This window comes from Stegodyphus dumicola, chromosome X2 (genome assembly GCF_044657685.1).
Source record: "Stegodyphus dumicola isolate Sdum_Otavi_A_Nest chromosome X2, ASM4465768v1".
NCBI lineage: Eukaryota > Metazoa > Arthropoda > Arachnida > Araneae > Eresidae > Stegodyphus > Stegodyphus dumicola.
This window is the reverse complement of record NC_140781.1, coordinates 154,321,047-154,333,845: the sequence shown is the minus strand read 5'-3', so window position 1 is coordinate 154,333,845 and position 12,799 is coordinate 154,321,047. Positions and strand designations below refer to the sequence as shown.

General features: G+C 36.2%; 1 protein-coding gene across 1 annotated transcript in view; it reads right to left on the bottom strand.

Moving 5' to 3' along the window:
- Positions 1-1,827: 1,827 nt before the first annotated feature.
- Positions 1,828-12,799, bottom strand: part of LOC118204320 (uncharacterized) — a 69,689-nt gene continuing 58,717 nt past the window's right edge. The window contains exon 5 of the mRNA XM_035376651.2: positions 1,828-2,356. Within this exon, the coding sequence (XP_035232542.1) occupies positions 1,871-2,356 (486 nt within the window). The 3' untranslated portion in view covers positions 1,828-1,870. The remainder of the gene's footprint in view (positions 2,357-12,799) is intronic.

Sequence of the window (12,799 nt, the reverse complement as noted above, 5' to 3'; positions counted from 1 at the left end):
CAGATGTCGAAAACTGTTATGAATTCTATTAATGAGGTCTTCCTAGAAAGGTTCGCTCTTACACACAGTTCCAGCAAATATTAAAAACAACGGTAAACAATCCATTTTTGGAATACGCGTATTATTCGACCGTGGATCGCAAAATGTTTCATCAAGAGAAGCGTTTCCGAAAGAATGCAGTTGTCGATTATTAGGCAGTGAGTTGGTGACAATTTATGCATTCGATCAGGATAAACCACAAACAGGAAAAAAAAAAAAAAAAAAAAAAAAAAAAACACCAATTTCGTTTCGACTCCTCCATTAAATACGAGAATAAAATTAATATAGAATATTTAGAAACAAAATTAGTAGCGCTATAATGCCAATACCCAATAAAAAGATTGCACATTTATTTATAAACAGAATTACAATTAATATTCGCACTTCATTTTAATAACAGAATTGAAGAACATTCATTACTTCTTCGGTCAGATATGTATTTGAAGACTGTAATAGGAAGAGACTGCAGAATTTCTAAATCATTAGTAGCTGTAAAAATTAGACTGAGGTGGTCTGTGAGCGGAACAGAAAACGCATGTAATGCATCAGAAACATTTAATATAATACAGAATTTATACAATTTAAAAATAATTTAGAAGTTTATTCGACATCGGAATGTATGAGAAATTTATGGCAGTTGCAAGCTTTGGGACTTTCTAATAAATCTGATGACATTCAAAGCTTAGTAGACAAGGTTACTTGTAGAAAATTTACACCGCTTATTTGCTGTGGAACGAGCATTCAGGGGGATTACGGGAAAATTTTTGAGGTAGCGAAAAAACAGTTTGAGTCGCTGCAGCGCAGATGTAGGAAGAATCCGAAATTTCACAAATATTGAAAAGTTGTGATAGATCAACATTTACAAGAAACTATCGCGGTAGAACCGGAATATTTAAAAACTGACACCAAGCTGCAATTAGAGAAAATAAAGGTACCACAAAATTTCGCGTTGTGTTTGCCGCATCATCACATGCTGAACGCAAAGTGTCACTGGATGATTATTCAGAATCACATGTTTCTCTCCACCTAAAACCTGCTTCGCTACTTTTAAAATAATCCAAATGTGGACTTGTGGCTTTTGGAAAATCTACTTGCAGCTGTTGAACTTTATTAAATTCCAACATGCGGCACACACTGATGTTAAGTTTGGCCACTCCTGCTATAAACTATATGTATGTTAAAATAGTAAAACATTTAAATAATCATCTGCCAACAAATGGCAATCCTATATATGCTTAGAGAATGCTTTTTGGGAATTGGAAACGACAGGCATGGAATTCTAAAGATTTTAATAATCAGTTGTATTTGTATCTGTTGCATGTTATGCATAATAATATATTTGTGTTATATTAAGTGTTTGTTTATTGTTAATTAAGTGTTCAATTGTGTTATATTAAGTGTTCAATTATTATAGTAATTCAAGTACACGTAGTTCCCGCATGTATTACATATGCAGTACATAATAAAATTACAAATAAAAGTATGATTGAAAATATTTGTAATCATTGCAAAGTAAGTGTACGTGTAACTGGTTCGACCATCGAACTCCTGGACTTGTTCATATAATTTTTGAAAAGCTATGAATTTTCAATTAAAACCTTTCTCCAGATTTCAGCTGCTCACATTATGAATTTTTTAAATCACACTCGGTGCTCATATTAAGTTACCGCATATTCATGTCAAGTACGTATTTGTTTTGTTTGTGTTTGCATTGATTTGTTTGCACAGACTTAAAAATTTGAGCATGATTTCTAAATACGAACATTTACAGTTGGGACACTATGTAAGTACAATAAATAAAATAATATTTATTTAAAATAATTTTTTAACATTAATCCTCGAATAATAAGTATTGCTTCAATACAACTGGGAGAGGTAAACCATGAACAGCGACAATAAATTGTGGTCCCCATCCTAAAATATTTCTTATACATATACGAGATGAATGTTTCAGAGAAAACGGAACCAATGCTCTTTGCAGTAAAACTAACTTGTGTCTGTTGCTTAGAAGAACAGATCGGTCGATTAAACTGATGCAAAACGCTTCAGCTGCAGATGCTATTAACTCTAAAATTTGGTCGCTTTCTCGGCAATCGATGTGATGTATTGATTGCAATATTCCAAGAGGGTGTTGGCGCTGGCCCAATAAAATAACTCTTGCACCATATTTCAAAAGCATTCTAACTATATTTATATCTGGACGACTTATTGCAGCAAAATATTCTCCAAGTGGAGGCTTTAATATTGGTCCACGACTTGTCATAAGAATGGCATTTGGATTTGCTCCATTTTCCAAAAGAAATTTCACAATAGAGACCTGTAAAAATATAAATTTCATAAATCATCAAGTATTGTAAATGAAGCTTTTCAGGTGGTATAACTAATTTAAAACCAAGCACTATATCATATCAAATTAATGGTGTCTAAAACACATTGTTTCATGCACAAATTTAAACACTAATGTAGAATAAGCAAGCAATTTAGTTATACAACAAATCTACTAGCTAATGTAGTTGATGCAAGAATGAATTCCAATTTTTCTCAGCTAAAAATCATAAATTTTCAGGCAATAAAGTCTCTCGCTTCCTAAAAAGACTGCTGACAAATGTGGCAGAAAGGTTGAGGGAGCAGAACTGGCATGAAAAACAAGGAGAAACAGCAGTAATTGTTCTTTTTTTAAATAGTTATTGAAAACTCCAAAAACAGCAAAGTAACGCTTTACAGCTATTTGAAATTAATCCTGACGACAAAATTTGAAATCAATCAAAGCCTCCAGGCGACATCAGAAGCGGGAACAGAAGCATTTTATACTCTTATAAGACAAATCGTAAAGTGCCTGGTGGACTGTTTTACTGTTTTTCTCGGCTTCCCTTCATTGTCATAAGCAATCTTATTAGCAATCCTTTCAACCTCTTCCCGTGCACCATAGCCAAAAAGATTGCAGTGAAGTAATTTGGAGGACACATATCAGGGATCAGCTGGTCAAAAATATTCTGAGTTTTCTTAGCAATGTGTATGGCGAAGAGTCTTGTTTAAATACATATGGCCTTCTTGATTTAAATATGTATGGTTAACTTCTTCAACCCAGAGCTTAATTACGGTCACCAGAATGTTTTGTTTCACATGTTTTATTTACTCACAATTATTATGAATGAACTGCTGCACTTTTGAAATGAAATTGTTACACCTTACCGTGTTCTGCTCAATCTTGTGTCTTTATGGCTGCCACAGCCTCTACATCAAAGTCTGACTCAGCTATCTGTTTTCTAATTCTCCTAAACGTTATTTCCTTCTCTCTGTCTCTCACTAGCGAATTCAACTTATCTAAGACGTTATTGATTGTCATCATGGCGCACATGGAGTAGATTATCATCTTCCATCTCCGTTCATCAAGCCCCTCCTAAACGTCCAATCTGTTTCGGGGTGTATTCTTTGAAATCTTATTGATAATCGAGAACCTGGAATAAAAAACGGGGATCAAGAAAAACTATACATAGTTAATAGTTTCTCTTGTTCACATTGATCCCACATTCTACTCGCGCACCCTGTATATCGAGAGCACGAGTAATACTGAAAATGCGATAATCCAGCTGGTGCATCTTTGCCATGCGTGCCGTCTAAAAAGATATGAGTGAGTAGTAAGTCATTCAGCATATTCTAAAGTTCATGGCATTGTTTCTCTTCGATGCTCTTTACCGTTAACTTTTCTTTATTTATAGTTGGGTATTTATAGAATGCTTTCAATCGTATATCTATCTCTTAAGTGTTTTGGAATCCTAGTTAAAATGTTGATAATATACATAAGATAAAAATAAGAAAAAATGGATAATCAAAGTAATTTTGTAATATTGTAAACTGGATATAATAGGTTTACTAGCATAAATTAAGAACAGAAACACTGTTGTACATGAATTTAGTAATGGAGCCTGTATTATTTAGGATACTATAAAACGGAAAAAATGAAACTAAAAATTTATGTCTGCTACCTCTGACATTTGGCAAATGTCAGAAAGAACCCAAATATGTGCTATGTGAGAAGCTTCGTAAACAACCACTATATTTGACTATTATTTATCAAATTTGTCTTTTTTCCCATCTTCTACTAGAATCTTCTATTAGTCTGTTTTATGAAACAAATTTTGAGAAGTTGAACTTCCTAATGGTATTAAGTGTCTTCTTCTCATTGGCAAGTGTGTAAGGATTATGTTAATTTTATTAACAGTTAAATTTTAAGTTAAAGTTCCTTTCCTGTCAAATTTTTAACTTCAACTTACTACTTCCGGCCAGAACGTAGTTTTGGAATTTGCTGAATATTTAATGAGAAGGAGCGGTATTTAAACCACGAAGTTACTTACCGAGACAGAGAGAGAGAAACAGAGTTTCTGAACTACGTGCGTCTGCCTTTTTGGCCTCTCTCTCTCAAAGCTGTTATACGCTCGGCCGTACTCAGGCCCTTGCTACGCTTCGTAGTAAAATAGGTTAAGGGGCCAACTCTCATTGCACCTTGATAGCTTTGGCTATACTTAGTTAGTTAATCTTAGTTTTAGTTTAATTCTTAGTCTTTTAAGTTCAAGGTCCAAAGTGCGGACTTTATTTGTTCACTCCCAGGTGGAGTCTTGTTAAATCTTATAGAAATAATAAAGGGTTATTTAACCTTCTCTCTTGTTGTTTCCTGTCTTCGAGCTCTAGCGATTATTCGCTTATCAGTTCCTAGGTTCCTCACTTCCAACATTAACTTAGAATTTCAAGCGAGGGACTTTACAATTGGCGCCCGAAAAGAATTCTAAACGGACCATGTCGTTAGAAACCGGGAAGTTTACGTTGACCCCTCTGACCTTTCAGGTCCCTACAACATCCACGAATCCAGTAGAAGGGTTTGGATTCCTCGTGGAAACGCTGCATGCAGCCATCAAACCGACAGCCACTTTCGATGGCAAGGGCTCAGTCCTGACATTTTTGGAGCAACTAGACCTACATTTCACCTTACACCCTGTGAATCAGCTACAAAAAGTGATCATCGCTACGACAGCCTTAAAAGGTCAAGCCCTTAGCTGGCAGAAGAGTATAGGAAAGTTCTTGTTGGGGGACCCAGGATCTGAATCATATAACTGGGAAAATTTCAAATCTGCATTAATAAAAGCATTTCCAGTGGTTAAAGATCTTGCGAAGCTTGAATCAGAACTGTATAGTAAATACCAAGGCAGTTTCGAGGATTTGACAGAGTTCATTTTAAGAAAAGTACATATTTTTAATTTATTATACGGGAAAAGGCCCGATAAAGAAATTATCGAACTAATTCTACCGCGTCTTCTACCATCAGCGCAAGATTTTCTCGAAGTGCGTAATCTGCAAACGTTTGAAATTCTGTTCCAGCTTGCAATGAAATTTCAAAGTAGAAGAAACGCAGAGAAAGCGCGTGCAAGTCCGTTTGGCCAGTACTCAAGATTAACTCCCCAAAAGAAACCACAAGTTCAGTACAAGGCATATCGGCAGACGGGAAAAAGTGAAAAGTTTAATAGCAAGAGCGCAGATAAATCTAAGGCCGGTGGATATAAAAATCACCGAAAAGAGGCGGCAGGTAACCAGACTTTAAACGCAAACGGTGATCGAGAAGGGGCAACGGTCACCGAGTAGGACAGAGACCCCTCAGAAATTTGTCTAAATACGGTCGTAGTACAAAATCTTGCTATGCCGGAGATACAGATTTTGGTAAATAATGTACCAACCACTGCACTCCTGGACACAGGGTCACAATGTTCATTCCTATCGGAAATTTTTTTCAAAAAACATTTTCGTCGTTACAGACTGTTTAAAGCCACGGGAGAGAAAGTAATTGCCGCCCAAGGCAAACAGTGCGTATGTTTGGGGAAAACCGCACTGCATGTTCAGATTAAAAACGAGATCCTAAAAATTAATTTTTTAGTCGTAAAAAACTTACTCACATCAGTGATATTGGGGATCGATTTTTTACGCGCATCCGGCGCAAATCTTAATTTTCAGAATTCTACGTTTCAGGTGCACATGGACCCGGTACAAGAAGGTGAAGTTTCCATGCCGGAATTGAATCTGGAACATTTAAATTTAGAAGAGGAAAAGAAGATTGAAGAATTGGTAAGAAAATTTAATTCTTTGTTTAACGAAAAACCTAGGTTTTGTCAGGTAGTTAGTCATTCCATAGACACTGGGAATGCCCCTCCAGTCCGGTCAAAACCTTACCGATACGATAAAGTAAAAGAAGAAATTTTGGAAACCCATATAAAAACTATGTTAAAGAATAAAATAATTGTACCAAGCACGAGCCCTTACGCAAGTCTGGTGGTCCTTTGTAGAAAAAAAAACGGGCTACCGCCTGAACACCCGGACGCGTATAGGTTTGCAGTTGATTATCGTAAGTTAAACAGTATAACAAAATATCCCACATATCCCCTACCAATAATTGATGAAATCATCAGAAACATTCGCTCGACTAAATTTATGACAACTCTAGACCTCACGTCGGGTTACTTTCAAATAGCCGTGAAGCCGGAGGATGTCCAGAAGACCGCGTTTATAACAAAGTCAGGCGTCTATGCCTTTTTAAGAATGCCCTTTGGTTTCAGCGGAGCGCCAGCTACGTTCCAAAAAGCTATGGACATAGTCTTAAAGCCAGTTTTAGGTAAAAGCACAATAATTTATCTTGACGATATCATAGCTACCAGCGAATCATTAGAAGAACATTTGAAACATTTGGAAGAAGTTTTTGCCTTACTTAACGAGGCCGGTTTCAAAATAAATGCAAGAAAATGCAAGTTTGCAGCGAAGGAATTACGATACTTCGGGTACAAAATCTCGAATAAGGGAATAGAAACTGATGATTCAAAAATTAAGTCAATTAAAAGTTATCCTCCCCCAAATACGGCTAAGAAATTGTCTTCATTTTTGGGCTTATGCTCCTATTATAGAATGTTCATAAAAGATTTTGCAAAAATAGTTGAGCCTCTTCTAGTGCTAAAAAGAAAGAAAAGTAGATTTTCTTGGACAGCCGAAGCGAACACCGCGTTTGAACAATTAAAGAATGCCCTAATCAATGCCCCAGTCCTTAAATTCCCAGAAGGCGAGCAAGGTCTAGAAATTTCAGCGGATGCATCCGATTATGCAGTTGGAGCGGTGCTCTCCCAAAATGGGCAACCTATAGCTTTCTTTTCGAAAACCTTGAGTGCTACGCAAAGGAACTATTCCGCTACTGAGCGAGAAACGCTCGCTGTGTTATTAGCAGTTCAGAAGTTTCGGGTCTACTTCGGAAGTTCACCGATAACGGTCTACTCAGATCATGCGGCAGTGGATCGCTTGTATTCAGGAAAAAATTTATCGCCTCGCTTGATACGTTGGACTTTAAAATTACAAGAGTTCAACCTAATTATAAAACATACTCCGGGAAAGGAAAACTTGGTCGCCGATGCCCTTTCGCGAATAAAAATTGATGAAGAGGGAAACACTATCAAGTGTGCCATGCTCACCTCAAGAGTTATTGAGTCCCGTGAAACAATAATTGAAGAATTAAAAAAGGACCCAGAGTTTAAAGACATTTACGCATACTTGGAAGACCCTGAAAAATTTGAACATATAGATTTAACAGCTATCCGCAGTAGGGCACAGCATTATGAAATAATCGACAAATTGTTATTTTACACAAAAGTAACTAATGAAAATCAGGAATACCGACCAGTAATCCCAGCGAGTCTACTTTTAAGTATCTTAGAGGAGTTACACGATCTACCTTCTGCAGCACATTTCGGAATACGAAAAACACTAAAGAGGGTACGCGAAGCGGTTTATTTTCCACAATTACAGAAAGTTGTTACGGCGTATGTTAAGTCGTGCCATATGTGTCAATTAATAAACGATGTTAATTACAGCCCGGCCGGGTATTTAAAAAACATAAAGACCACTTTTCTAAACGAAATAGTTGGAATAGATTTGCTAGGACCCTACCCTAGGACAAAAATAAATAAAAACAGATATCTTTTAACAATCGTTGACCATTTTTCAAAATGGGTAGAAATAGTCCCTCTTAAACGAGCTTCAGCTAAAATAGTCGCAGATTCTTTCTTAAATAAATATATATTAAAATACGGGGCCCCACTAAAAGTAATATCAGATAATGGAAAACAGTTTGTTAGTAGTATATTTAAAAATTTGTGCACAGGACTTGGCATACGCCATCTAAAAATGGTACCGTATAGACCGCAGTCGAATATAGCGGAACGCGTAAATAAGAATATTGTAAAAATTATTAGAGAATATGTGAAAAACTTTCATGACCGCTTGGACAGCTGTGTCAATGAGTTAGGTTTTGCCTTGAGAACCGCAAAGCATGATACTACGCAGAAAACCCCCGCGGAGTTATTTTTAGGAAGAAAAATCATAACGCCGTTGGATAAGCTATTCTTTGTACAACAGCGACAAGAATTTAAGTTAAAAGAAGTTCAAAAATTTATTGACGAAGCTATTAAAAGTTCTGACATAGCAAGACAGAAACAAAAGATTTATTATGATAGAAATAGAAGGGAATTGGAATATACAGTGGGACAAAAAGTGCTGAAGCTGAAATATTCGTTATCGTCGGCACCAAAAAACAGAGTGGCGAAGTTTGAGCCCAGGTTTGAAGGGCCGTACATGGTGGAAAGAATAAGAGAAGTCACGTTTTATTTAAAGGCCGAAAATGGCCAACAACTGGCGGCAAATATCGATCAGTTAAAACCTTATTACAGCCGCACTGACTTTAAAATATTGCAGGATTTATTGCAGGATTCTGGAAGTAAGGAGAGAAGCCCGCCAGCTCAGGAGTACAGCTCGAGTCCCCCAACGCAAAAAAGAAAGCAGAGCCAACAAACTTCGACCAGGGAAACCCATACCACTAAGGCTACAAGCGCACAAAAAAGGAGGAAATTAGCATCGACAGATCAACGAGTCAGAACCCAGGATGCTGCAAAAACTCAAGTGCCATCGACCACACGAGGGAGGCCTGCTGACAAGGTTCCAGGAAAGGAGAAAATTCAACGACGAATTAAAAGTAGACGTAAACCACAGTTTCCAGCATCAACAACTACAAGGCAGACCCGAGGAGGACTAGCGTGGAGACTGAAAAGCCAGAAAAGACCTGTAGACACAACTGTGCCGGAGCAACAAGTTAGAAGGGCCAAGAGAAGATTCAAAGACCCTGAAGGACGGAGAGCCCCACCGGAGTCAAAAAGGAAATTGGCATTCCAGAATCCACAACCTGCCCGGAAGAGTCCCAGATTCCTACATAAAGGACAGAAAAGGAAAGCACTGGAACTGAATGGAGCGGAACATCGAACATCGAGAAGAAGAGTGGAGGTTATCAGGTTTTCTACATTTGATCAATTCTGTAAAGACAGGATGCAAGAGTACAGAAAAAGATAAGTGAAAATTTCTTTGCTAATTTTTCTTTGAAGTTCAAATTATATCATATTGTTATAAGTTGCTAAAGCTGTTTAGAAAATTTAAATCGCAGATAGCGATATTTTGTAAATGTTCGTAAGCATAGATTTTTATATTAGTAATTTGGCGAGAAGCTACTAGCGTTAAATACTTTTTGTTAAGAACTCGCAAGTTGCGAGAAGTAAGTTCTGAATAAGTTTAGTCGGAAGACAATTGGAATACTATAATATGTTAACGTAAAGTTAAAATTTCGTGTAAATTTTGGTAAAGTGTCATTAAGCAACTATGACTGTTGATGTAAAATGAATTCAAAAGTAATGTGTAAATATTTAAATGTTCATGTTCATGTAGAAATGTTTGTTCTTTGCGTGAAAATATCGTAAAGATTAAAATGACATAGAAAATAAATTTTTATTTCTGTGTATGGGAGTATGGAGGAATGCAATATTGATATATATGTGTTTAATGTTAGGCTCTCCAGTTAACACGTTTAAAAGTAAAATATAAGCTTTTGCTTACTACAATAGGAAACAGTTTTCGTGTAGGGAGTCTTGGCAGGTCTAGTGTGTCAAATTTTAACAAAGTTAGGTGTTGTGTAGCGGTAGTTTGTTCGCGGTAACACAACATAGAAGACCCTAAGTACATTTCAGTACATTTGCTGGAGAGCATGGGTGAAATAAATCTGTAGATGAATGAAAGAGCATAAGGGCCAAATAATGAATTAAAATCGTAAAGCTAGGATTTAAAGTCAAGTTTTGTAAAAATGCATTACTAATGACATTTCCTTCCAGATATGGAAGGATCAAGACCTGAAATAAGTCTAGCTGAATAAAGAGTATGTAGGAAGAAGATTTATGTCAAGATATAATGTCCAAAAAGAATTCATTGTAATTTTTTATTTTTCCTAGCTTTAGTTTAGCTTTTAGAATTGTTGTAAAGTTGGCCCTAAAAACGAAACTTTAAAGACATTTAGTTAATGTAAAAGTTGGAAGAGTGTAGTTAATGTAAGTTTCAGACTTTAAAGTCTTAAAAAAGGTCGTTTTGAGACCTTATTTTTCGAGTATTTAAAGTCTGGTCGGAAGCTATGTAAGGATTATGTTAATTTTATTAACACTTAAATTTTAAGTTAAAGTTCCTTTCCTGTCAGATTCTTAACTTCAACTTACTACTTCCGGCTAGAACGTAGTTTTGGAATTTGCTGAATATCTAATGAGAAGGAGCAGTATTTAAACCACGAAGTTACTTACCGAGACAGAGAGAGAGAAACAGAGTTTCTGAGCTACGCGCGTCTGCCTTTTTGGCCGCTCTTTCTCAAAGCTGTTATACGCTCGGCCGTAGTCAGGCCCTTGCTAAGCTTCGTAGTAAAATAGGTTAAGGGGCCAACTCTCATTGTACCTTGATAGCTTTGGCTATACTTAGTTAGTTAATCTTAGTTTTAGTTTAATTCTTAGTCTTTTAAGTTCAAGTCCAAAGTGCGGACTTTATTTGTTCACTCCCAGGCGGAGTCTTGTTAAATCTTATAGAAATAATAAAGGGTTATTTACCCTTCTCTCTTGTTGTTTCCTGTCTTCGAACTCTAGCGATTATTCGCTTATCAGTTCCTAGGTTCCTTACTTCCAACATTAACTTAGAATTTCAAGTGAGAGACCTTACAACTGTAACATCTATACTTCAGCTTTGGAATTTGTAACAGAGACTTCTAGAATATATTTTTAACCAATATTATTATTTACCCCTTACTGAACTTATGAGTCAAGGAGTTATCCAAAACATTACATGTAAATATAGGAACTCGTTCATGTACAATTTATGAAACTCTGAGTGCGGGGTCATGGACTACTAAGCATAATTTAATATGATATATGTAATTTTAGCTACTGCTACAGCTTGGAAACATGTAAAGAGCATAATTTTTAGAAATTTAATTTCTCAACTTTCAAAGAAGTGGCAAGCACCAGTAGCATTTTCCGGCTGTTAAAATTATAAAAAAATATTTTTGTTTTTCTTTAACTCTCCAAACGTGGGATTCGCGAATAACGTTTTCACCTTTTATGCTGAATATATGCGGAGATCGTTTTTATCATGTCGGCAGAAATCCCGTCAGCTGAACCTGAGTTTTCAATTGGGAACAGTTTCGCAAGAAGGTATGAATTTTGTTTTATGCTTAGATGAATTTCGCAACCGCGGTAAGAGGGCTAATGTTGCCTAGTATTCAAAGCAGTTTAAATGAATAACAGAACTTTATACTGAAATCTCTAAAGCAGAAAAATACATATGTTACGGTGAAACACCGAAATCTGGAGAATGTCGACTTTCACCGGTGAATGTCAACATTCACATAGTCGCTTGGTGCATGTCCGAAATATTTTCCAAATACTCTTATTTCTGACTTACACCGGTCAATGTCGACATTCACCATGTGCTAATGGTGTATGTTGAACATATAAGAATATTATATTTTCTTCTCCGTAATTCAGTCGCGAAAAAACGCACTTGAGACTTAAAATGAGAACTTACGAATGTAAGAACTTAAAATACACAGTACATTCAAAATGAGAAAGGAAAATAATAGAAGTTAAAAACTTACTAAATTATGTGATTCAAATCTTATTTACTGCAACAACTTAAACTATTAGGACACTTTGAATTGCACAAGAGGTCCTTGCTTTTACAACTGCATTTATTTGTGGAACACTTCCTTTTGCAATAACAGCACGTACATATACTCCTCTCTTTTCGACCTACACCAGAGCATATCTGTGATTGTCTAGATACACCGGTGAGGGTCCGAATGTACAAGAATGTAATGCAATATTCGATCTTTCACCAACGCATTTGGTGAATGTTGACATTCTCCAATTACGATCTTTCACGGTAACACATACACAAATTCTCTGCAATAAATGCATTCAAGGTCGTACTCGAACATACAGTGAGTCCCAAAATTGAGGGTACACTCCATTCTACGACAGAATTCATGTTTAGAATGAAAACAAAAACTGTCAGATAAAGACAGGCACCAAAACCTTTAGACGAGGATATAGAAAGATATCTAATCTTAATATTTATTCATGAATAGACATAAAAAAATGCATGAAATACAGAAACAAAATGTACAACATAAATCGTCAAAAATCTGAGCTCACAAAATTGAGGGTACATGTAATTATTTTATTACATAAATTATAAAAAAACAACACATTAATATTTTGTAGCATACCCACTGGCTTTGATAACAGCTTCCAGCCACCGGGACATCGAATCGACAAGATTTTTCGTAATTTCGGGTGAAAGGTTTTCCCACTCCACTTTTAGTACA